The sequence below is a fragment of the Lonchura striata genome, chromosome 23 (genome assembly GCF_050655825.1).
Source record: "Lonchura striata isolate lonStrDom1 chromosome 23, ASM5065582v1, whole genome shotgun sequence".
NCBI lineage: Eukaryota > Metazoa > Chordata > Aves > Passeriformes > Estrildidae > Lonchura > Lonchura striata.
In genome coordinates this window covers 1,066,979-1,091,500 of record NC_140725.1, presented here as the reverse complement: position 1 = coordinate 1,091,500, position 24,522 = coordinate 1,066,979, and the positions used below count along the sequence as shown (strand labels likewise).

Here is a 24,522-nt window from a genome sequence, read left to right as displayed (position 1 = left end):
TTTGAATCCAAATGCAGCCGAGGAGCCCGTGGAACTGAAGAACAGACCAAGATTTTTTTAGGGAGTGTCTCCCTCACAATGAAAGCTTTTCCACAGGCAGGAAACGTTTAAGATAATTAATATTTGTTTACTGGAGGTGTTTAGGCTGGTACTATATTTATGCTGAAAAACACCATTAAGAAAACGTTCCTCTCTGAATAAATTTGCACTTCCCAATGCGCTGTTGGAAATAATTGAATTTTTGCGGATCAGACAGGTTGTTTTCTTTGAGAAATTCACCCGAAATCTGTTAATTCCTCCCTTAAATGAGAGGAGGAAAAGCGCTGAGCACAGATGGCGACCACGCCTGCAGCGGCAGGGCCGGAAATATCAATTAATTGCTTTAATATTGGGGCAACAGAGCCCCGGAATATCCCGTTCAGCCACGGGGCTGCACTGCCTGGTACCCAAATCCTGCGGGGATGGGGGTGACAGGGCTCTGGGGCACAAGGAGAATGTTGCATATGAATATTAAAGATATTAATGAAATAAAGACAGAGGCTGCAGGAACACCGCTTCCATCCTAAAAAATCCACCCGAGCACTCAGAAAGGGCCACAAACCCCGAATGAAGGTTTGTCACCACGAGCAGCTCCATCCCCTGAGCAGAATTCCCTCCCCAGCCTGCCCGCGGATGCTTCCCACCCTTTCATTCCAGGGAAAATGGGAATTTTCAGCCCCGAAGCCCTGCCGGCTGCTCTGCGCCAGCCCCAGGCGGGCCGGCCACGGACAGAATTCCAGAGTTTCTCGGGAGCAGGCGGCTGGGGAGAGGCAGGGGCGAGGGGGTGAATGGGGAGCGGAGGATGCGCAGGCAGCGCTGCCGGGCAGGGCGGGCTCCTCCCGGCGAACCGGCCCGCGGGACAGCCCCGGCCGGGGGTGTTCCGAACATCTTCATCCCTGGGGGTGTTCTGAACATCTTCATCCCTGGGGGTGTGTCCAACATCTTCATCCCTGTGGGTGTTCCAAACATCCCCGGTCCTGCGGGTGTTCCGAACATCTTCATCCCTGCGGGTGTTCTGAACATCCCCAGTCCTGTGGGTGTTCCGAACATCTTCATCCCTGCGGGTGTGTCCAACATCTTCATCCCTGCGGGTGTTCCAAACATCTTCATCCCTGCAGGTGTGTCCAACATCTTCATCCCTGGGGGTGTTCTGAACATCTTCATCCCTGCAGGTGTGTCCAACATCTTCATCCCTGTGGGTGTTCCAAACATCCCCGGTCCTGCGGGTGTTCTGAACATCTTCATCCCTGCAGGTGTTCCGAACATCTTCATCCCTGTGGGTGTTCCAAACATCTTCATCCCTGCAGGTGTGTCCAACATCTTCATCCCTGTGGGTGTTCCAAACATCCCCGGTCCTGCGGGTGTTCAAAACATCTTCATCCCTGTGGGTGTGTCCAACATCTTCATCCCTGCGGGTGTTCTGAACATCTTCATCCCTGCGGGTGTTCCGAACATCTTCATCCCTGTGGGTGTGTCCAACATCTTCATCCCTGTGGGTGTGTCCAACATCTTCATCCCTGTGGATGTTCAAAATATCTTCATCCCTGCGGGTGTGTCCAACATCTTCATCCCCTGCGGGTGTTCCAAACATCTTCATCCCTGCGGCTGTGTTCTACATCCCTGTCCCTATAGGTGTTTTCTCCTGCCCAAAGCCAGCACAGGTCAATATTCCCATCCCTAAAGGTGCGTCCAACATCCCCATCCCTAAAGGTTTTTTTCTGCCTAAAACCAGCATAGATCGAGATGTCCATCCCTGCAGGTGTGTTCTTGACATCCCCATCCCTGCAGGTGTGTTCAGCATCCCTGTCCCTGTAGATGTTCTCCTGCCCAAAACCAGCACAGGTCAACATCCCCATCCCTGAGGGTGTTCTCCTGCCCAAAACCAGCAGAGATTGAGATCCCCATCCCTGCAGGTGTGTTCTCCTGCCCAAAACCAGCACAGGTCCCTGTGGGTGCTGCCCCCCAGCCTCCCCGTGCCCCCAGACACATTTTGGGAGCCCTGCCGGCGATCTCCTCGCTGCCAAGCACGCCCTGACCCGTTTCTCTGGGTGTTCCCTCTCCTCCCCGGAGCCGAGCCCGTGTCTCCACCGAGCTCTCCTGCTGCTCCGGGCAGCCCCCAAACATCTCAGCCCAAAAATAACCCGGCTGCTGCCAGCTGTGAGCCCCACCAGGGCTCGGCCTCTGGGGTTTTTCCATCGCTGATCCCATCCCAGAGCTCCAGAGCCGGCCCCTGCAGCTGGGGGGGATGCGCTGGGATCCCGAGAAGCTCATGGAATATAGCAATGCACATAAAATATTCAACAGAACATTCCAGCACAGACGTTTGCCGTGGAGCTTTGATAACGGGATGGGGGGGGAGCTGGAGAAAAGATGGGTATAGCACTAATTATTCCCCAGCTCCTAATTAGTTGCTTGAATTTAAAAGATGGACTCGGCTCCACCGGCAGCTCAGGCAGCCCATTGTGCTATTAATACTTCCCTGGCGTGACATGGTTAAAAATACTCCCACCCTTTCCAGACAAAATGTGGCTTGGAAGTGTCACGAGGGGAGGAGTTGAGGGATGGAAATCCTCTTAAAGGAATAGGACTTGCCCAATATCAAATAAACAAAATGAATGGCCTTGTGACAGCTCCCATACTGAGACTGTTCCCACAAAGAGCAAATAAATCTCCATGCAGACCCCTTGGGCCACCCAAAATCAGAGCAGCTTCCCTGGCCAACTCAGTGCTCGGCCAAATGGGAAGGGAGTTTTGTTCCCCAGCAGCTCTCCTGCCTGGGGAAGAGGTGCATTTGCAGTTTTCAGGTGCCTGGGTGCTGCAGACTCGCAGCACGAGGCTGAATTTCTGGCCAAAAAGCAGAATTTTGAAGTTCCCTCCCCCAGTTCACACCCAGGGAATGCAGGAGAACCTGGAGCAGCAGCCAGGGCTGATTTTCCTGTGGAATATCCGTAGGTATTTATGGGTGGGATCCATCAGACACTGGGGGCCTCTTCCCACAGGATTTGTGAGCCAAGGGAATGAGTCTGGGGTGGGGTTTTAGGGATTTTTGCACTTCAGATTTGTGTTTGCACATTTCAGATCCTCTCAGAGGAGGAGCAGCTCCCCTCCTGTCTGCACCCACAGCTCCAGCTCCAAATGGGTTCATGGCTGCTCCTTCCCCTGGAATCTCAGCAATACCAGCACGGAAACAATTCCTGCACTTCACATTTGCCCCTTTTTTCCCCTTACCCATCTGAGCCCATGATAGATCAATAGATAAATTAAAAGACAAAAAGAACCTGACACATCCACTGTGGCTGTGAGAACAGACCAAGCCAGACTTTCTGGTGGAAAAAAAATCCATCTTCTATACAATAAACCAGCAATCTGCTGCTCCACGCCAAAATGAACACCCTGAGAGGCACCCTCGTGTGATGGGCAGCACAAGGGCTTTGTTTTAACTGAATTAAAAATAAAGAACCCCCCCCAAAAACAACCCCCAGGCAAGGCTTTGTGTGGCGAACGTTGTCAGAGGGTTTGACAGGAGGGGATGAGACAGCCTGAACGGGTTTGGGAGCTCTGGTGTCACCCAGGGAGGGCTGGTGCCAGTCCCAGCACAACGTTCTGGGGTGAAAATATGAGCTAAAGGGTTAAAAAGGAGGATTTGGGGTCTCCTGTTCACCCAGCTCCCCACTTTCCTCTCCACCACGCTGGGGGCAGAGGCAGGAGCATCCCCAGGCTGAGCTCAGCCCGTCCTTCCTAACATGGGGGAGAGCTGGAGCCCGCCCAAAACGCATCATCCCGATCTGCTCCGTGGTTTTTGCAGAGCACAGACACCTCACAAGCCCCTTCTCTCCCCCAGGTTCCCTTCCCAGCCCTTTTTCCCCCCGTTTATTCAGGAATCATCCCTGGGGTAGCGAGAGGAGGCTCCTGCTGCAGAGGGAAAAGTGCTGGAAAATCCAATTGTGCCTCAGAAACGCCTTGGGTGCTGTGGCTGAGCCCTCCTGGTGCAGTTTTGGGGGGCAGGGGGTGGGGAGAGCACCCAGCCTGCAGCTGCACATCCTCAGGGTCTGTCCTGCCCCAGGAATTTGGGAAGATTTAAACGTGGAGCTGAATCCCTCGTGGCTGGGAGCATCCTCAGCTCAAGGATGAGATGATGAAAATTCCCTCCAGGGAGGAAGAATCTTGATTTTCCTTGGGGATCTCACCCAGAGCAATGCTGGGATTTTTCCAGTGGAAAAAAAAAAAAACAGAGTGAGAGCGAGTGAATCCTCACCAGGCAAAGGGATTTAGGGAATTCTGCTCAAGGAGGTGCTGCCTGGGGTTGGGGTAATACTGAACCCGTGTCCAGGCTGCTCTTTGGGGCTGGACACTGACCCCAGAGCTCAACACTGGGCTCAGCTGGGAGGGCTCTGTTGGGAATCCAGCCCTCACTATTTTCCTTAAAAACACATGAAAAAAGGGGGGAAAAATACCAAAAAAAAAAAAAAAACCAAACCCAAAAAAACCCAAACAACGACAAAAAAAAAAAAAAGCCACGAAAGCCTTACGGTAATTACAAGGAGGTTTAACACGAGCCTGGATTTGCATTAATTAAATGAACAGGGAAGCTCCAATTGAGCAAAGGAGGTTTTCTGCAGATGGCAGCGAGGGCTGGCGCTGGCAACTCGAGTTTGCTGCAGGGATCTGCCCTGGAAGGGGTGGGCAGGAGGAGAGGGAGGCTCTGGGCTGCGAGGAGCTGTGCTGACACCGTGGGATTTCAGATTTCGGTGGGAGGCAGCAGAGGAGCCGTGGGGAAGAGGAATGTGTCCATTCATTGCCCAGCCATGCTGCAGGCACAGCTGTGAGGGGAATATCAATGGGCAGCGCCGTTCGTTTTGTTTGGGGTTGGGTTTTTTGTTGGTTTTTTTTGTAATTTTTCGAGCCATGTGATGGAATATGGGAGCAGGGCAGGCACACTGGAATTGTTGGCTGGCAGGGAACCCTTCCTGCATCCCTTGGAGCTGCCATCCTGCAGGTGAGGGAACGGTGTGGGAGCCCAGCCTTGCTCTGGGGTCCCATGTGGTGGTGAAATTTCTCCTCCAACCCGTGCTTCCAAAGAAAAACTGCTCAGGCTCTTGCTGTTTGGTCTCAAGGCAGTTTATTGTGAGTTATCTAAAAGATTTTCTTCTGGGGCTGCTGTGGTTTGCTCCCAGCTCAGGCAGAGGCACACACACACCCTGACATCCTCTCTGACCCCTGCCCAGGGCTGCTGCTCTCTTTTATATGATATATTACCTATTACATGTTTATAGTTTTCCCCCAATTCCTACTACCTATATTACAAAGTGCTTTTCTACTCTAAACCAACCTGTGAGTGCCAACATCACCAAGAACATGGAGGTGAGGAAGAAGAAGGAGGAAGAACAGGATCAGCCCACTTTCCTCCATCTTAGAACTTCTGACCCCCATGTACAAAGTAAAAACCCCCTGTACAGGTGCTAAAACCCCCCTGTACAATACTAAAAAAATTTCCCCTCTGTTTTGTAACTACTTTTACTATCCTATCTAACCCTTTGTGACTGCTTGTTCCACCTCCAAAGTTGGTAACTCATTTCATGACTCAAACCCAAAATCACAGCTGTTTCCAGGTGCCTGCCAGGGTCTCAAATGCTTCTGACCAAGGCCTGGAATCTCCAAAAATGTCTGAGGGACATTTTGAGTTCCAGCAGAACGGGGCTGCAGTTTTCTCCGCACATCCCTGAGAACCAAAATCCCTCTGGGTTTAGGGGTGCGAAACCCCCGAGCTCACATCCCAACCCAACCCCTGGAGGTGGATCCCATCCCGGGCTAACCTGGGCTCCTGCTCTGTGCCACCAATCCTCCGGAGTGGTCTGGGCCGGCTGCAGCAGGAATGTCCCGGGAATGGCCCGAGAATGGGCCGGGAATGGCCTGGGAACGGCCTGGGAATGGCCCGGGAATGGCCCGGGAATGGCCTGGGAATGTCCCGGGAATGGCCTGGGAATGTCCCGGGAATGGCCTGGGAATGGGCCGGGAATGGCCCGGGAATGGGCCGGGAATGGCCCGGGAATGGCCTGGGAATGGGCCGGGAATGGCCCGGGAATGGCCCGGGAATGGCCTGGGAATGGGCCGGGAATGGCCCGGGAATGGGCCGGGAATGGCCCGGGAATGGCCCGGGAATGGCCTGGGAATGGCCCGGGAATGTCCCGGGAATGGCCTGGGAATGTCCCGGGAATGGCCCGGGAATGGGCCGGGAATGGCCCGGGAATGGCCCGGGAATGGGCCGGGAATGGGCCGGGAATGGGCCGGGAATGGGCCGGGAATGGGCCGGGAATGGCCCGGGAATGGCCCGGGAATGGGCCGGGAATGGCCCGGGAATGGGCCGGGAATGGCCCGGGAATGGGCCGGGAATGGGCCGGGAATGGCCCGGGAATGGGCCGGGAATGGGCCGGGAATGGGCCGGGAATGGCCCGGGAATGGGCCGGGAATGGGCCGGGAATGGCCCGGGAATGGGCCGGGAATGGCCCGGGAATGGCCTGGGAATGGGCCGGGAATGGCCCGGGAATGGCCCGGGAATGGCCTGGGAATGCCCTGGGAATGGCCTGGGAATGGCCCGGGAATGGCCCGGGAATGGCCCGGGAATGGCCCGGCCCCGCAGGGTGGGGGATGTGCTGCCTCCGGGCCGGGCAGGGTTAATCGCGGTGCAAAGACCAGCCTGGGGCCGTGTTTGGGTTGGTGCTGAAGGCAGGGCCGACAACACAACAACACAAAGAGGTTTTGTTGTGTCTGAGCAGCCTCTGAACCGGGCCAAGGCCTCTCCTGCTCCTGCTGCCACCCCCAGGGACCAGCCTGGGGGTGCTCGGGGAGTTTGGGGGGACACAGGTGGGACAGCCAGCCCTGACCGACCCCGGGATGTCCCAAACCGTGTCAGGATAGAAACCGGGATGAGAGGGGGACACTGAGGGGTGGCTTTGTCTTCCCAGCTCACCTTCGGGAGCGGCTGAACCCCTGGGCGTGAATTCCTGGGAATGAATCCCTGGGAATGAATCCTGCCCATGGGAAGGAGGAGATGAATTCCTGGGAATGAATCCCATGGGAAGGAGGGGATGAATTCCTGGGAATGAATTCCTGGGAATGAATCCTGCCCATGGGAAGGAGGAGATGAATTCCTGGGAATGAATCCCATGGGAAGGAGGGGATGAATTCCTGGGAATTAATCCCTGGGAATGAATCCTGTCCATGGGAAGGAGGGGATGAATTCCTGGGAATTAATCCCTGCCCAGGATGAATTCCTGGGAATGAATCCGTGCCCATGGGAAGGAGGGGATGAATTCCTGGGAATGAATCCCTGGGAATGAATCCGTGCCCATGGGAAGAAGGAGATGAATTCCCGGGAATGAATCCCATGGGAAGGAGGGGATGAATTCCTGGGAATGAATTCCTGGGAATGAATCCCTGCCCATGGGAAGGAGGAGATGAATTCCTGGGGATGAATTCCCGGGAATGAATCCCATGGGAAGGAGGGGATGAATTCCTGGCTTCCCCCTGCTTGCACACGCAGCTTCTGCTTTCCCTGTGAAACCGGCTTTATTCTTTATCTCATCCCACAGCTTTCCTCGGCTTTGTGAGGAACAATTCCCAGCCCCACGCGTCCCAGCGGCTGCGATCGGAGCATTCCAGGGAAAACCTTCCCGGCGATTCCTGCCGCATCCCCCCGGCTGGACCGGGAGGAGCATCCCGGGGGCGGCTCGGGGCTGGATTTCAGCGGGGACAGCGAGCCGGGGGATGAGGAGAGCGCCCTGCAGCCACATCACCCCACGGGACACGGAGAGGAGCGGGTCTGCCCCGCCCCGGCGCTTTTTGGGTCTCTCTTCTGGCAGGATTTTCCTTCCGAGGCGCAGAACCGCTGTGGGGTGTGGCGGCGGCGGCTCCGGGAGGGATGTGGGGCCGGAGAGGAGCATCCCCCCTGCTCCCCCGGCTCCAGGGGCAGCGGGCGGGCAGTGAGACCCCGGGAGCCGAAGGGTTAACGGCAGAGCCCCCCGGGAGCCGAAGGGTTAACGGCAGAGCCCCCCGAGCAGAGCCGGCGGCTGCCACCCCCTCCCCAAGGTTTTCCAGAAGAGCCCTGCAGAATTCCCAGCCCGCTGCCGGCAGGAAAATGGGATTTGATTTCTGCCTCTCTCTGCTCAGCCGGGACCTGCCGGGCTCTGGATGTCCCCCGGCCACCCCAGCACGGCCCTGTCCCCGTAAAACACCGAAAAAAATCCTATCTGGGAGGCTTCAGAGCGGCAGGGTGCTGTGGCTGCATCCACAGCATTCCTTTGTGTGTCACTGCGGAGCGGAGGAGACATGGGAATGATGTCGTGACAGCTCAGGATGTCCCCTCTGCTGGGATTGTCCCCTCTGCTGGGATTGTCCCCACCGCTGGGGGATGTCCCCATTGCTGGGATTGTCCCCCCAGGCCACCCCGGAGCCCCCCAGCGCCAGGGCTCCTCCTTCCCGCAGTGCCAGGCAGGTGAGGACGCTGCCGCCACGGTGCCACCGATAACTCCGGCACCGGCGCTGCTTGCCCGTGCCCTGCTCCCCGGGAACGGGCTCTGCTGGCGCTCTGTCCCCGCTGTCGCCTGCAGCTCCTCTCGGGGACGGCCGAGGACGGAGCCGCCGCCACCCGCGCGTGTCCCCGGGCGGGCGGCGGGGACGATGGGGCCGGACCGGGCGGCTGCTCCCGCTGCTCTGCCAGCCCAGCACGAATCCCTGCAGCTCCCCCGGCTCCAGCCCTTCCTCGGCACGGCCGAGGGCCGGACACGCCGCAAAAAGCACCCGTGACATCCCCGCCGTGGCCCGGGATGTGCTGCCGGCGCCTCCAAAGCTTTACTGCCGCTGCCAGCGCGTCCCTGTGGGCAGCAGCGCCGCTCTCCGTGCTGCACAGCCCGGCTGGGCTGCTTCCCATCCCATCCCATCCCATCCCATCCCATCCCATCCCATCCCATCCCATCCCATCCCGTCCCGTCCCATCCCATCCCATCATCCCATCCCATCATCCCATCCCATCATCCCATCCCATCCCATCCCATCCCATCCCATCCCATCCCATCCCATCCCGTCCCGTCCCATCCCATCCCATCATCCCATCCCATCATCCCATCCCATCCCATCCCATCCCATCCCGTCCCGTCCCATCCCATCCCATCATCCCATCCCATCCCATCCCATCCCACAGCCCTACACCGAGCAGGGTGGAGCACCAGCGGCGGCCGAGGGCGGCATCGGCCAGGCCCCCGCAGTACTCGGGGCGAGGGACCCAAAGCGGCTCCGTGGCCCCTGCCCGGGGCAGGCACGGGTAGAAGAGGCGGAGGAAGAGCCCCTGAGGGACACAGAGGATGGTGGCCACGTCCAAAACCAGCTGGCCGCAGCCACCTGGAAGCATGTCCCTGTGCCCATTTATCGCTGTGCCCATCCCCGTACCTGCCGCGTGTTGCCCACCATGACATCCGTGCAGCCCACCTGGTGGGGTCCCTGCCCCGGGGGCAGCGCCAGCATCCCCCCCATGCCGCCGCAGCCGAGCCTGGCCGGAGACACGCGGTCAGCGCCTGTCCCCCCCCCCAGGGACCCCGACCCGCTCCCTCCTCCTTTGCCCACCCCTCTGCCATTGCCCAGAGCCCGGGCAGCGACCGCAGCGACCCCCAGTGCCCCCCCTGCCCTGGCATTCCCGGGGCACAGCCCCTGGGGGCTGCTCGGGGGTGAGATCGCCCCGTTCCTCCTGCACGGGCACCCTGCTGCGGGTCCTGTCCCCCCGGCAGAGGGGGGCACCCCCTGGCACCCCCAGGGACGGGACCCCGCACCCCGCAGCGCCCAACTACAGCTTCCAGCAGCGCCCGGGGCTGGGAACCGCACCTCCCAGTATGGCCCGGGACCACACCTCCCAGTATGCGCTGGGAGCCCGGACTACACCTCCCAGTATGGCCCCGGTCCGGACTACAGCTCCCAGTATAGCCCCGGCACCGGACTACACCTCCCAGTATGGCCCCGACCCCGGACCACACCTCCCAGTACGCGCTGGGAGCCCGGACCACACCTCCCAGTATGGCCCCGGCCCCGGACCACACCTCCCAGTATGGCCCCGGCCCCGGACCACACCTCCCAGTATGGCCCCGGTCCGGGACCACACCTCCCAGTATGGCCCCGACCCCGGACCACACCTCCCAGTATGACCCTGGCCCGGGACCACACCTCCCAGTATGGCCCCGGCCCGGACCACAGCTCCCAGTATGGCCCCGACCCCGGACCACACCTCCCAGTATGGCCCCGGCTAGGGACCGCATCTCCCAGTATGGCCCCGGTCCGGACCACAGCTCCCAGTACGCGCAGCTGGACTACAGACCCCAGCGCTTCCCAGTGCCCGGAGCGCTTCCCAGTCCCTGCAGCTCCCAGCGCTCCCCCAGCGCCCCCAGCCTCCATCGCAGCTCCCAGTTGTCCCCCAGTTCCCGCTGACCCCCAGCTCCCAGTTCCCACTGCTCCCCGCAGCTCCCAGTGCCTCCCAGTTCCAGCCCAAAAGCTCCCAGTGCCCCCAGCCCGAGCTCCTCTGCAGCTCCAGTGCCCCGCCCAAGCTTCCAGGGCTCTCCCAGCTCCAAGTTTCCCTCTGTGCCCTCCCAGCTCCCAGTGGCTCCCAGTATCCCCCTGCCCGCACCCACCAGTACAGCGGGTCACAGCTCCCAGTACGCCCCAGTGAACTCTGCCCCACGGCTCCCAGTGCCTCCCGTGCCCCTGGACTTCAGCTCCCAGTAGCCACCAGTACAGGACACAGCTCCCGGTGTCACCATCAAAAAACCACAGCTCCCAGTGACACCAGTACAGGACACCAACCAAAAAACCACAGCTCCCAGTGACACCAGGACAGGACACCAACCAAAAAACCACAGCTCCCAGTGACACCAGTGCAGGACACCAACCAAAAAACCACAGCTCCCAGTGACACCAGTACAGGACACCAACCAAAAAACCACAGCTCCCAGTGACACCAGTGCAGGACACCAACCAAAAAACCACAGCTCCCAGTGACACCAGTACAGGACACCAACTATAAAACCACAGCTCCCAGTGGCACCAGGACAGGACCCAGCCGAGTTCCTGTCCCCAGGACTGTCCCCTTGTCCCCCCCAGAGGCCAGCGGTGCTCTGGGGCTCCCACTGCCCATCCCCACGTTCCCTGTCCTTTCCTTAATCCTCTTTCTGGAGCTAAAGCAGCCCCGGTCCCCAGTAATCCCCTCTGCGGCCGGGGATTAATTCCCTGCGGGGCCGAGCCAGCCAGGCTGGCAAACAAATCCCCAAAGATTTGGTGAAAACCGTCTCTACCAAGCTCCCACACTCACAGCCCCACTCCAGGCTCCCGTGGGTGACTGGGGAAACTGAGGCACGCGCTGGGCGCCGGACAGAGCGCCGGGATTGCCACTGGCTGTGTCCCCCGGGGCTGGGGCAGGACAGGGGACCGCAGCCCGTGCTCTCAGGCACCGAGGAGCCGCAGGCGGGGGCCGGCCGGGCTGTCACACCCGTGGCCGGCATCCAGCGCTCCGGTCCCGGCTTGCCCGGCCGGCGGGGCAGGGCGAGGGCGGCTGCCGTGGCCGCGGATGCCGGGACGGGGCGGGAGAGACGAGCCCCGACCTGTCCGTGCTGCCGGGCCCAGCCCACGCCCGGCTCGGGGAACGGGGTCAGCCCCCCCAGCACCCCCAAATTACCCCGGCAAAGCCACCCTGGGAGAGGGTCCTGGGTGGAGGTGACAGCGACAGCTCGGGGGGTTGTTTGGGGACAGCCTGCTCTTGCTTCAGGCTGAGCCCAGGGCGCTGGGGGGCTCACGGGGGAACCCCGGGGTCCTGGTTCTGCGGGGACCCCCACACCGGGCTCACGGTGAGCACAGGGACCGTCCGTAACGGGATTAACTCGGGCCACGTTCCTGCTTGGCTCCTGCTCCTGACTCCCCACTCTGAGCTGGGCTGGCACCCTATCGCTGCCCCCGGGACACGGGGGGACACAAGGGGGACACAGGGACAGGGGGACACGGGAACGGGTGGACATGGGGACACGGGGACAGGGGGACACGGGGACACAGGGACATGAGTCCATGGGGACAGGGGTCCATGGGGACAGGGATCCATGGGGACAGGGGTCCATGGGGACACGGGGACAGGGGGCCGTGGGGACAGGGATCCATGGGGACACGGGGACAGGGGTCCATGGGGACAGGGATCCATGGGGACAGGGGACAGGGGTCCATGGGGACAGGGGGACAAGGGTCCTTGGGGACACGGGGACAGGGGGACACAGGGACAGGGGTCCATGGTGACAGGGATCCATGGGGACACGGGGACAGGGGTCCATGGGGACACGGGGACAGGGGTCCGTGGGGACAGGGGTCCATGGGGACACGGGGACAGGGGTCCATGGGCACATGGGGACAGGGGTCCGTGGGGACAGGGGTCCGTGGGGACAGGGGGACAGGGGTCCATGGGGACACAGGGACATGGGGACAGGGGGACACGGGGACAGGGGTCCATGGGCACACGGGGACAGGGGTCCATGGGGACAGGGGTCCATGGGGACAGGGGTCCATGGGGACACGGGGACAGGGGTCCGTGGGGACAGGGGTCCATGGGTCCATGGGGACAGGGGTCCATGGGGACAGAGGGACACAGGGACATGGGGACAGGGGGACACGGGGGTCGGGGTCGGTCCCCGCTCAGCCCCGGCCCCCCGAGAGCCCCGGTGGGCGTGGCCAATGGCACGGACACGCCCATCCCGTGGGCCGGCAGCCAATGGGAGGCCGGGGGCGGGGCGCGGCGCGGAGGGGGCGGGGCCGGGCGCCGTGTGGCAAATGCGGGCGGGGGGGCACGTGGGGCGCGGGGGGACACGGACACGGACACGGACACGGACACGGACACGGACACGGACACGGACACGGGGACAGCCACACCGGCAGGGGCACAGCCAGCCCCGCCGGCACTGACAGGCGGACCGCGCGCTGCCAGCTCCCGGAGGGAACGCGGGACAGCCAGCCCTGGGCGGGACAGACACACGGACGGGCGAGGGACAGCCAGATCTGGGAGGGGACAGGGGACACGCAGTCCCGGGTAGACAGACGGACAGGGCATAGCCAGTTCTGAAGCGGGCAGGGGACAGCGGGGCGGTTAGCCCCGGACGAGACAGACAGACGGACAAGGGACACCAGTCCCGGGAGGGACAGGAGGACAGCGGAGAGCAGCCGGGGTCTTGGACAGACACCGGGGGGACACGGGGACAGAGAGCCCAGCGCAGGGACAGACGGACAAGGTGGCAAGGGGGACGCACACGCCAGCGCCCCAGCCCCGGGAGCGAGGCTGTGCGGAGCCTCCCGCCCGGCCGCGCACCGGGAGCCCGGCGGGGCGGCTCGGCGGCTGCTCCGCCGCCTTCCCCGGCCGGGGATGCAGCCCGGAGCCGCGGGCAGCCGGCGATCGGTGCTCCGGGACACGGCGGCCCGACACCCAGCCGGGGCCGCGAGTCCCCGAAGGTAACGGGGGCACCGGGCAGGGAAGGGGCAGGGGAGAGAGGGGGGCTCCGGCGGCTGCGGGAGGGTTTATTCCCAGGGTTTTATTCCCAAGGGAGCTGGGAGGGGAGTCCCGCCGCAGGGATGTGTGGAGCCACTTGTGGTGACACAGTTGGCGGCGACAGGACGGTGACGACGCGACCTCTCCCTTTCTCCAGGGATTTGAAGCTGGGTCAAGCGATGGAAATGTCATTGTCGCGGCTCGGGGGCCCGGAGAAGTGAGCGGCTGGGACACCGGGGCACCGGGCTCTGCTCTGCGGCCAGACACCGGGACGGTCCCGAGAAAGCCAGCGCAGCCCTGGGCAGAGCGGGCGGAAAGTGGCATTGTCACAGACTGCAAGGACACAGGACAGTACCTGGGCCAGGAGCCGTCCCACCACCCACTCGGGGCTGGGAGCCTCTGACCGGACTCTGGCACCCACCTGAGCCCGATGAGGAGCTGGGGCTGCATGTGAACCTATGCAGACCAGGAAGAAATACATTTTCCTGACTTTCCTTGCCTCTTGGCTCCTGCTTTTCTTCTTTGGAGGGGATCAGCTGCGCCGTTTCGCTTTCTTTTCCGGGAGGAAAGCAGAAGCCCGGAGGAGCTGGCCCCGCTGGACGGATCGCTCCCTCCTCCAAAGCTTCGCGGACCCCGAGGAGCTGCAGAGGGATGGGGACCCTTCCCCGCTGTCCCCCCGGGAGCGGCGGGCGGCGTGGCTGAGCGGCTCCAGGAGCAGCAGATGCCGGATGGAAACCTGCTTCGACCTCTCCAGGTGCGAGAGGCACGGCTTCAAAGTGTTCACCTACCCCCAGGAGCGGGGCCAGCCCGTCTCGGAGACCTACAGCAAAATCCTCAGCTCCATCGAGCGCTCCCGCTACCACACGCTGAAGCCCGAGGAAGCCTGTCTGTTCGTGCTCGGCATCGACACGCTGGACCGCGACCACCTCTCGGGCCACTACGTGCGGGACGTGGATGAGAAAATCCGCGGCTTCCCGCTCTGGAACGGCGGCCGCAACCACCTCATCTTCAACCTCTACTCGGGCACCTGGCCCGGCTACAGCGGCGAGCTGGGCTTCGACAGCGGCCAGGCCATCCTGGCCAAAGCCAGCTTCGACACGCGCGGCTTCCGACCCGGCTTCGACGTCTCCATCCCTCTGTTCCCCAGGGAGCACCCGCAGCGCGGCGGCCGGCTGCGCCGGGGCTCGCTGCCCCCCAAAAAGAAATACCTGCTGGTGTTCAAGGGGAAGCGGTACCTGACCGGCATCGGCTCCGGCACGAGGAACGCGCTGCACCACATCCACAACGGGAAGGACATCATCTCCCTCACCACCTGCAAGCACGGCAAGGACTGGGAGAAGCACAAGGACACGCGCTGTGACAAGGACAACGTCGACTACGAAAGGTGAGTCGGAGATGGGGGGAAGGGGGGTCTGGGGTAGAGGGGGCACCCCACAAATGTTCCTGCCTCTCTGCGGGGTGCAGCTCTGACCGTCCGTGGCACCTGGACCTCCGGAGAGGGAAGTTTTGGGTTCTCCTGAGGGGGATGAGGGTTTCATTGCACGGTGGGGAGCGAGGCGCTGACTGCTCAGGGCTTTCCTGCTCTGTATTAAAGTTGGAGTAATCTGCCGAGAGCGGCTCTTATCTGCAATCGCTGCCACCGCCTCTAATACGATTTCCCTTTTTCCCAACGCTGATGAATGACGCTTTTCTTCTCCCCCCTCCCGCTCTCCCCCAACATAAACGTTTCTCTTGGAGATGAGCCCGAAACATCCCCCCCCCATCACTGGCTCCACTGAAAATCCCACAAAACTGGCGGGTCTGTGGGTGTCCCAGTGTGGGCAGCCCCGAGCTTAACTGGTGGCTGTGGGTGGGGGTTCCCCTGCATCCCCCATCACAAATGAGCACGGCGGCAGCAGCGTGGGATAGACACACCGGTGGAAAAATTGAGGGTACGAAGTTCTGTGAGTTTAGGGGTTCCATCCTATAGAGACACATGCCAGCTCCTCACCTCCCCATCCGACTACTTGGGACCCCCCACCAGCTGCCGAATCCAGGGCCGGTAAACACAGAGCCCATCCCGCAGACAACAGGCAGGTCCCCATCCCACTGCCTGGGGACATCCCCCAGCCACTCAGCTGGAGAGCAGATGGGGAGAGGCCACGCTGGGCATCATCCTCAAAGCATCTTAGGAGGTGCTGGGAGGTAAAAGTGGAGCTGGGGTGCTGGCACTGGGATTAGCCGGGGCTTTGGGATGGGTCAGGCACCACATGGCCCTGTCTGGAGGTGCCACCAGCCCAGCAGGGTCAGCACTCGTGGCCAAGTCTCTTTGGGATGGGGCATCTCAGGACAGGGGCGTTGGCAGGACAGGGGGGCCCAAGGTCAGCCCCACGCTGTGCCAAGGGGCAGCGGGAGGAGAATTCCCCCCATCCGCCCAGCCAGGTAATCCCCTAATGCTGTTTGCAAACACAGCGAGATTTGCACCTCTCCCAGGACGGCTTTGGCCGGCGGATCCACGGGGAACACGCGGCAGCGTGCTCGCGTGTGACCCCGAGCCCCCGCCACCCTGCTCGTCCCTGTGGGACCCACAAAGCCATCGGTGTCACCGCAGGGCCAGCTCTGCCCGAGCTCCCGCGGGGACCGGTGCCCTCCTGCCCGGGGAGGGCACAGAGCGGGACCCCGGCGGCCCCGGTCACCCGGCGCGTTGGGTGCTGGCACGGCGCCGGCAGCCGGGGGAGCGGAGGAAGGCTCTGCTGGGTGCTCCATCCTCCTCCTCGTGCCCCAAACAAGCCGGGTCTGTTCTGGGATAAAGGGCGGCTTGTGGCCCCGCTGCCCCGCGTTCGGAGCAGTCAGCGCGGGCTGGGAAAGGCTCTGCGGAGCCGCCGCTGCCGGTGGCACCGTGCCCGGCCGGAGCCGCGGAGGGGCCTGGCGAAGGGAGCGCGGCTCCTGACAAAACAAGGAAGCCCTGACGGCGATCGCCCGGAAACCGCAGCGCGTCGGGAGCGGAGCGTTTCCAGCGGGAGCCCTCGGCCCCGCAGCCCGGCCGGCGCCAGCCGCCCCACCGCGCCCGCCGCCGGCCCCCCGGCCCGGTCCCGCTGCCCAGCCGGCCCCCGGAGCTGCCGGGGGTCACGGCAGGGTTCGGGGTCCCCGAGGAGAGGTGGCAGCCGGGTCTGGTCCCGGGGATGTGGCTGTCGCTGCTGAGGTTTCGTGCGGGATCTGGGCGCTGTCACCCCTCCCGGCCGGGAGTTTGAGCGTTAACGGGTCAAAGGTTTTGGCATCCTTTGGAGACCTTGGGGAGGTTCATCCAGAGGCAGATTTTATTGTGAAACTCTGTGCCTTGGCATCGGGGCTGATTTCCCACATGCCGGAGCGCTGGGACGTGCCAGAGTGCTCCGGCACCCACGGGGGTAACACAGCCTCAACTCCCAGCCTGGCACCAGCACCCAGCCACCGCAGGGGCACCCTTCCTCCTGGCACCGACACACTGCAGGGGCTCTTTTTGGCCTCCCAGCCACTCGGCTGGACCGTGCGAATCCCCCCCAGCCCATCCGGGACCGGCTGCCCCTCCCCGCGGGCAGGAACAGACGGGGTCTGTCCCGACCTAAAGTCAATATTGGATTTTCCGGCGCGGCCGCAGGGACCCGGCAGCGGCCGAGCCTCTCCCCAGCGAGGCACAGAAGGGGCTTTGAGAGCCCCAGGGCCGGGGGGGCCGCGCTGCCGGCACCCACTGCCCCCCCCGAACGCTGCCAGGGCAGGCAGGGCCGGTCCTGCCCAGCAAGCCTGGGCACGGCACGGGAGCCGCCGCAGTTTCGGGCTCGGGGGTTTGGGTGGTGGCTTTGTGTGAGGTGTCATTGCTGGAGGGTGGGAAGAGCTGGGTCGTGTCTTCAAAGGGCACTGGGGTCCCTTCCTGACCGCCCTCCTCTTTAAGGGATGCCCAGATCCATCCCTGCAGCACCCAGGAGATCTCTGCTCCCACAAATCCAGGGATGTTCAGAGGCAAAATCAATCCAAAGTGACTCTAGCACTGCCCTGGGTTGGCTCCACACCTGGCAGGTGCCAGCAGCACCTGTGGGATGTCACAGGAGGGGAGGGGGCCATGCCTGACCCCCACCCCATCTCCCACGCCAGGTTTGACTACCAGGAGCTGCTGCACAACTCCACCTTCTGCATCGTGCCCCGGGGCAGGCGCCTGGGCTCCTTCCGCTTCCTCGAGGCTCTGCAGGTACGGGGTGGCCAGGGGGATGGGGGATCCCTTCGCCGGGGCCCGGGGGCTCTGTCCCAGCCTGCGGGGTCCCTCCACAGGCCGCCTGCATCCCGGTGCTGCTGAGTGACGGCTGGGAGCTGCCCTTCGCCGAGGCCATCGACTGGGGCAAAGCTGCTGTGGTGGGCAGCGAGAGGCTCCTGCTGCAGGTACCGGGCCCAGATCCTGCCCCATGCTGGGTACCAGACCCCAGTCCCAGATCCCAGAGCCACCAGACCCCCAGTCCCAGATCCCAGAGCCACCAGACCCCCAGTCCCAGATCCCAGAGCCATCAGACCCCCAGTCCCAAAGCCACAGACCCAAATCCCAGATCCCAGAGCCACCAGACCCCCAGTCCCAATGCCAGTGGTGGTGGAGCCCCCAGCCAAGCGTGGGGGTGAGCCTGGCAGTGCTCCTGTGGAGGGTCTGACCCAGCCTGGAACGGGGGTCCCGCTCCCGCTGCAGTCCCAGGGCGTTGTTCATCTCGGGGTGAAGGGGGGCAGGATCTTCCCGGGCACAAACCCTTGGGAATCCCGGGCCCCATCCTGCCCCAGGGAGAGGAAGCGCAGCCCCGCAGGAGGAGGGTGGCACACCCGTGGGATGGCTGGGACAGCCGGGGGGGACAGAGGCGAGGAGCCCGGGCGGGGGGAGGCTGAGCTGAGCACCCCGCTGCTCCCCCGGCCCAGATCCCGTCCGCCGTGCGCTGCATCCACCCGGAGCGCGTGCTGGCCTTCCAGCAGCAGACCCAGTTCCTGTGGGATGCCTACTTCTCCTCGGTGGACAAGATCGTGCACACCACGCTGGAGGTGAGCCCCCCACCCCGAACGCCCCTCCCCGGCTGCCGGGGTCGCATTTGGGAGCATCGCTCTGCCTCTGGCAGATCATCAAGGACCGCCTGTCTCCGCACCGCTCCCGCTCCCGCTTCCTCTGGAACGCGCTGCCCGGGGGGCTCCTGGTCCTGCCCGAATTCTCCACCCACCTCGGGGATTTTCCCTTCTACTACCTGCACCACGGTAGGATCCTGCCTGCCCCGGCCGAGCACGGCAGACTCGAGCTGTGCCCAACACCTCTCCTTTCCCTTCCCCACCCTTTTCTTCAGGCTACAGCCCCTCCAAGAAGTTCACGGCTTTCATCCGGGCGGCCTCGCAAGCAGGGTCGCTGTCGCAGCCCCTGCTCAGGCTCATCCAAGCCGTGTCTGGATCCCAGCACTGCGCCCAGGTGCGAGGAGCCGAGTCCCGCGTCTGCAGCTCGCAGGGATCCCGCGGGATGGCGGGGCTGGGTCCTGCAGGATGGAGTTTGGGTTTGGGGGTGGAGGGGATGCCTGGTGGTGTCACCTTCGGGTAGGCAGGGCCAGGTCTGCAGCCCTCTGGGGCAGGGGTGGGACCGCTGGGGGTTTATCCTGGGCCGAACTGCCACGAGACGGTTTGGAACACAGAATTCACCAAACCCCTCCAGCCACACCTCTCCTGCCCCTTGCAGATCGTGGTCCTGTGGAGCTGCGAGAAGCCACCACCCCCGAGCTGGAAATGGCCCCAGAGCAGCGTGCCTCTGAGCATCGTCCAGGGCAGGAGGAAGGTGAGGGACAGGGACACGGGAGGGGACCAGGGACATGGGCAGGGATCAGGAACAGGGACACAGGAGGGACCAGGGACACAGGAGGGGACCAGGGAACGGGCAGGGGGCTAGAACAGGCACCCCACGGCACCAACCTGCCCCTCCTCCCTCCGCAGCTCAGCGACCGCTTCTTCCCCTTCGGGGCCATCCAGACGGACGCGGTGCTGAGCCTGGACGAGGACACCAGCCTCTCCACCAGCGAGGTGAGGCCACGGCCCCGGCTCCCTGGGAGGCTCGGGGGTCAGCACGGGGCTGTCCCCGCGTCCTGCAGGTCCCCGCGGTGGGTGACACCGTGCCCATGCCGTGTGCCAGGTGGACTTCGCCTTCTCGGTGTGGCGCAGCTTCCCCGAGCGCATCGTGGGCTTCCCCACGCAGAGCCACTTCTGGGACCCCGAGCAGGGGCGCTGGGGCTACACCTCCAAATGGACCAACGAGCTCTCCATGGTCCTCACGGCCGCCGCCTTCTACCACAGGTACCCGGCCGGGCCGGGGCTGCGGGGGCCGGGGAGGCTGCGGGGCCGGGGGAGCTGCGGGGCCGGGGGCTCGCCCATCCTGCCCCTCAGCCCGTTCTCCCGCAGGTACTACCACAGCCTCTTCACCGAGTACCTGCCGGCGGGGCTGCGGGAGCTGGTGGACGGGCTGGCCGCCTGCGAGGACATCCTGATGAACGTCCTGGTGGCCGCTGTCACCAAGCTGCCACCCATCAAGGTGACCCAGCGCAAGCAGCACAAGGAGGGGGTGGCGCAGCAGGAGGGGTGCAGCGATGGGGCTGCGGGGACCCCCCCGCCCGGGCAGAGGAGCCCCCCGCACCCCGCCGCTGCCCGGGCGGGGGGCACGGCCGGGCCGCGGCGCTTCTCCCAGCGGCAGGACTGCCTCAACCAGTTGGCCGACTGGTTTGGCTACATGCCCCTGGTGTCCTCCCAGCTGCGCCTCGACCCCGTCCTCTTCAAGGACCAGGTGTCCGTCCTGCGCAAGAAGTACCCGAGCCTGGAGAGGCCGTGAGGGCCGCCGGGGTCGGGGCCGGCTCCCGGTGCGGCGCTCCCGGGGCACGGAGCCCCCCGGGAGCGGGCTGGCTGCTGACGGGGTTTTACTCGTTACCGGCTTTTAGCAGTGCAATAAAGGAGGGGGGAGAGGCAGATCCGGGTGGTGGCTGTGGGGTGCGGGGGGAGCACCGGGAGCGCTGGGAGCAGCAGCTTTTGGGTGCTCCAACGCTTCTGCCGTCGGCACCACGGGAATAACCCGGGCAGCCCCCCCGGCCCTGCGGGCAGGGAGAGTCCTTCACCTCCCCCAGGGCAAACAGAGGAGCGATAAGAGCTGTGCGTGACCTCCCTCCCTCGCTCCAGCTGGGTCCCCGCGGTCCCTGCGCAGCCCAGCGCTCCCTGCCTCGTGGAGGAGAAGGGAAAAGGAGCGTTCAGCTGGCTCTCCTCCCAGCGGAATAGAAACACGGAATATTAGGCGGCCTCCAGCAGCCACACTCACACTGCCACAGCCCCGGGTCTGTCCTTGGCTCCTACAGATAGCGGAGATAACACCCAGAGCCAACATCCCCCTCACCGCCCTGAGCTCTGCTTTATTTGCCGCACGTGAACAGCCCCGGGCGCGGGTCAGTCGCGGGGGGGCTGGCACTCCCGGCAGTCCCGCATCTCCTCGGAGTAGCTCTCCACCTGGATGGTGGTGCTGTGGAAGCGGAAGGCGCCCTGCAGCCGGGAGCTGGCCTCCTCCAGCACCTCCTGCGCGCTGGCAGCCGCGTCTGCCAGGGGAAAAGCCGGGGATGTGGGGGTGGGGGGAACCCCGACCCTCCCTGCCCAGCACCGTGACACTCGCTGGTGGCCCTGTCCTCCCACTGTGACACTCACTGTGGCTCTGTCCCCCCACTGTGACACTCACTGTGGCTCTGTCCCCCCACTGTGATACTCACTGTGGCTCTGTCCCCTCGTGGTGATACTCACTGGTGGCCCTGACACCCCGTCCCCACATTGTGACACTCCTTGTGGCTCTGTCCCCCCACTGTGCCACTCATTGATGGCTCTGTCCCCCCACTGTGACACTCCCTGGTGGCCCCGTCCCCACACTGTGACACTCCCTGATGGCTCTGTCCCCTCGTTGTGCCACTCACTGATGGCCCTGTCCCCACACTGTGCCACTCCCTGTGGCTCTGTCCCCCCACTGTGCCACTCCCTGTGGCCCTGTCCCCACACTGTGACACTCCCTGATGGCTCTGTCCCCACACTGTGACACTCCCTGTGTCTCTGTCCCCCCACTGTGCCACTCCCTGTGGCCCCGTCCCCTCGTTGTGCCACTCACTGATGGCGATGTGCACCGAGAGCAGCGGCTGCGCCGCCGTCAGAGCCCAGATGTGCAGGCTGTGCACGGCCTCCACGCCCCGCACCGCCAGCAGCGTGTCCCGCACGGCGTTGAACTCCACCCCTCGGGGGGTCCCTGCGGAGGCAGAGCCGTGGCAGCCGCGGGACGGCGCCCACGGCACCCGTGGGTGACCCCGCTGCCCCCCGGGGGTCCCTACCCTCCATGAGGACGAGGAGGACGTCCCGGAGGATGGTCAGCGTCGTCCCCAGCACCAGCGCCGAGAAGAGGAAGGTGCAGATGGGATCCACGTACTTGTACTCGGGCTGGGGAAGGTGGGAGGGGGTGGGAGGGGGTGAGACCCCTGCGGCACCACCAGCTCACCCCAAAGCCCCACCGGGGCCGGCAGGGCGGGCACGCTGCCCTCTCTGCCCGCCCTGTGCCTGTCTGGAGCCTCTGTCCCGTGTCCCCAGCACCCCCTGGGCCCCCAGCACCCCCAGACCTTGAAGAAGATGATGTAGGAGGCGATGAGGACGCCGAGGCTCTGCAGCAGGTCGCCCACCACGTGCACGAAGGCGGCGCGGACGCTGGCGTTGGGCGGCTCGCCGCCCGCCCCGTGGCTGTGCCCGTGCCCCGTCTGGTGCAGAGCCACCCCCATCCTGCGGGCAGGGCACCGCTGACACCCCGGGGGGCTCAGGGAGGGGCTCCCCCGGGAGGGCAGGGGTCCCGCACCCCCGGAGCCCCGTACCCCCACGTACACGATGTTGACGGCCACGGCGCAGGCCGAGGTGATGAGCATGACCCCGCCCTCGATGTCGTAGTCCCCCGAGAGCAGGCGCTGCGCCCCCAGGTAGACCAGGACCCCCGTCACCACCCAGATGGAGAGCACGGAGAGCAGGGCCCCCAGGATCTCTGCGGAGAGAAGCCCCAGGTCGCTGCCCCGCTGCCGTGCCATGCCGAGCACCCTCCCCAGCAGCGCCCGGGCACCCGGCGCCCACCCCCGGGACGCTCCTTGCCCTGGGCTGGCAGCGCCTCTGCCTTGCCTTGTTCGTGGTGCCAGGACTGTGCCAGGGCTCCCCAGGCCCCTCAGGGCACCCCGAAGCCCCTGGGCCACACGGGGAGGGCGCCCTGGGGTGCCCCGCTGGCATCCCCGGGACGGTGCCACCGCGTTACCTGCCCGGTGCCATCCGAAGTTCATGGTTTTGGTGGGGGGCCGTGAGGACACCCAGAGCGCAAAGAGGCTGATCATGATGCTGGCAAAGTCCGTCAGCAGGTGGGCAGCGTCCGTCAGGATGGCCAGGCTGTGTGCCAGGTACCCGCCTGCGGACACGGCACATCGGGGGCACATCGGGGGGACACGGGGGGACACGGCAGCGGTCCTGCCCCGAGCTGGGCACGGATCAGCACCCCCCGTGCCACAGGGGGTGTCGTGACCCACAGAAAGCCAACGGGGAGCTCTGGCCGCACCCCCAGCGGGGAATCGGGACAAGAGGGGCTCCGGGCAGCCACTCGGGGTGACCCCACGGGGACCCCAGCGCAGCGGGCGCCCAGCACTCACCCACGGCTTCGCCCACCATGAAGAAGAGGCAGATGCCAGCGGCCAGGTAGAGCTTCCTGCGTGCCCGCCGCTGCTGGCCGGGGTGGCCGCCGTCCCCCCGCGGGTGGCAGTGCCGGCCGCGCCGTGTGCCCAGCTCCAGGGCGGGCTCCTGGCCCTGCGCCGCGCCCTGCCCGTCCTTGTGCGCGGCCCCCGCGGAGCTCCTGCCGCCCAAAGGGGAGCTGCGGCACCTCGGCCGGCGGGCTGGACCCCCGCTGCTCCCCCCCGGCCCGGCCCCGCTCGGGATCGGCACAGCAGCGGGGGCACGGCGCCCCCAGCCCCCCGGCACCCCCGTACCCGCCGGTGCCCTCGCTCAGGAGGCGCCGCTTCTCGTCGCCGGCTGCCATCCTCCTCCGGGCCGGGGGGTGACCCCGGCGTGCGGCCGGCGCCGGGGCAGCCGGTGGCCTTGGCTCGTGTGAAGAGCCGGGATTCGTGTGCAAATCCCGGCTGGAGGAGGGACGGCCCAGCCGGCTGCAAAGCGCCCGCGGAGCCCGGCCCGGGCTGCTGCTGGGGCGGGGGGATCGCTCTGGGACCCCCGCCCCGAGCGCCCCCCGGAGCTGCACAGCCGGGCTGGGTGCAGAGGGGGATGGGAGGTCCCCTTGTCCCCTCCAAAGGCACACGGTGACCCCACTCCCCGCTTTGGAACCCCCCCAGTTTCCATCCAGCCGCGGGATGGATGAGCCTGGACCCCCCTCCACAGCAGCGGCTCCTGCCCCGCCCTGGGCGAGCAGCGTTAATTACCCTGGGGCTAATTGCACTTGGGGCTCAGCTCTGGATGCTGCCTCAGTTTCCCCTTGGCCCCTCTGAGCAGGACTCATGCTTTTGCAGGAGAAAAGCATTTATGGAGTACTTTTGCATTTATGGTGTGTTTTTTTTCATCCGAGGTGCATTTCTGAGCTCAGTCAGCAGCAAACCAGCGGCTCGATGCTGAGACCATCCCCATTTCGGGGGCTGGCCCAGTCTGGAGCATCCTCAGCCCCCCCGTGCCACATCTCCGGCCCAGGGCAAGCTCTGCACAGGGCATCCCATCGCCAGGAGATAAATCCTGCCGGGTGCCGACCTGTTACATCCCGGGCGGGCGGCCAGGAGCGGCTGCCAGAGGTGCTAATGAGGCTGGAAATTAAAGAGCTGCACCGGAGGTGTCCCTCTGCCACGCCGGGCGCTGGCAGGGACACCGCTGATGGCACCAGCCCGGCAAACCCATCC

The 24,522-nt window shown here is 64.2% G+C and overlaps 2 protein-coding genes and 1 long non-coding RNA gene across 4 annotated transcripts; 1 reads left to right on the top strand and 2 right to left on the bottom strand.

Annotated features, from left to right (window-relative positions):
• Positions 1–8,843: 8,843 nt before the first annotated feature.
• LOC146765508 (uncharacterized) lies at positions 8,844–12,188 on the bottom strand. The gene is made up of 2 exons (XR_014949896.1): positions 9,481–12,188; positions 8,844–9,379 (listed from the first exon to the last, which is right to left on the bottom strand). It is a non-coding gene; the product is annotated as an uncharacterized LOC146765508 (long non-coding RNA).
• A 697-nt stretch (positions 12,189–12,885) lies between these two features.
• EXTL1 (exostosin like glycosyltransferase 1) lies at positions 12,886–20,557 on the top strand. 2 transcript variants are annotated; one of them, XM_085559548.1, is made up of 11 exons: positions 12,886–13,551; positions 13,746–14,972; positions 17,696–17,789; positions 17,870–17,977; positions 18,494–18,613; positions 18,688–18,820; positions 18,907–19,025; positions 19,287–19,382; positions 19,538–19,624; positions 19,734–19,894; positions 20,000–20,557. In XM_085559548.1, exons 2-11 carry the CDS (start codon positions 14,047–14,049, stop codon positions 20,421–20,423), a joined length of 2,268 nt encoding a protein of 755 aa, XP_085415674.1. In that variant the 5' UTR covers positions 12,886–13,551; positions 13,746–14,046; the 3' UTR covers positions 20,424–20,557. The 2 variants fall into 2 exon arrangements, with proteins under 2 accessions (XP_085415674.1, XP_085415673.1); XM_085559547.1 differs by having other exon boundaries at positions 19,985–20,557.
• A 414-nt stretch (positions 20,558–20,971) lies between these two features.
• On the bottom strand, positions 20,972–24,456 carry SLC30A2 (solute carrier family 30 member 2). The gene is made up of 8 exons (XM_021535012.4): positions 23,614–24,456; positions 23,281–23,480; positions 22,896–23,042; positions 22,481–22,634; positions 22,225–22,381; positions 21,943–22,048; positions 21,726–21,860; positions 20,972–21,171 (listed from the first exon to the last, which is right to left on the bottom strand). The coding sequence occupies exons 1-8, from the start codon at positions 23,661–23,663 to the stop codon at positions 21,026–21,028; spliced, it is 1,095 nt and encodes a 364-aa protein (XP_021390687.1). The 5' UTR covers positions 23,664–24,456; the 3' UTR covers positions 20,972–21,025.
• Positions 24,457–24,522: the final 66 nt, after the last annotated feature.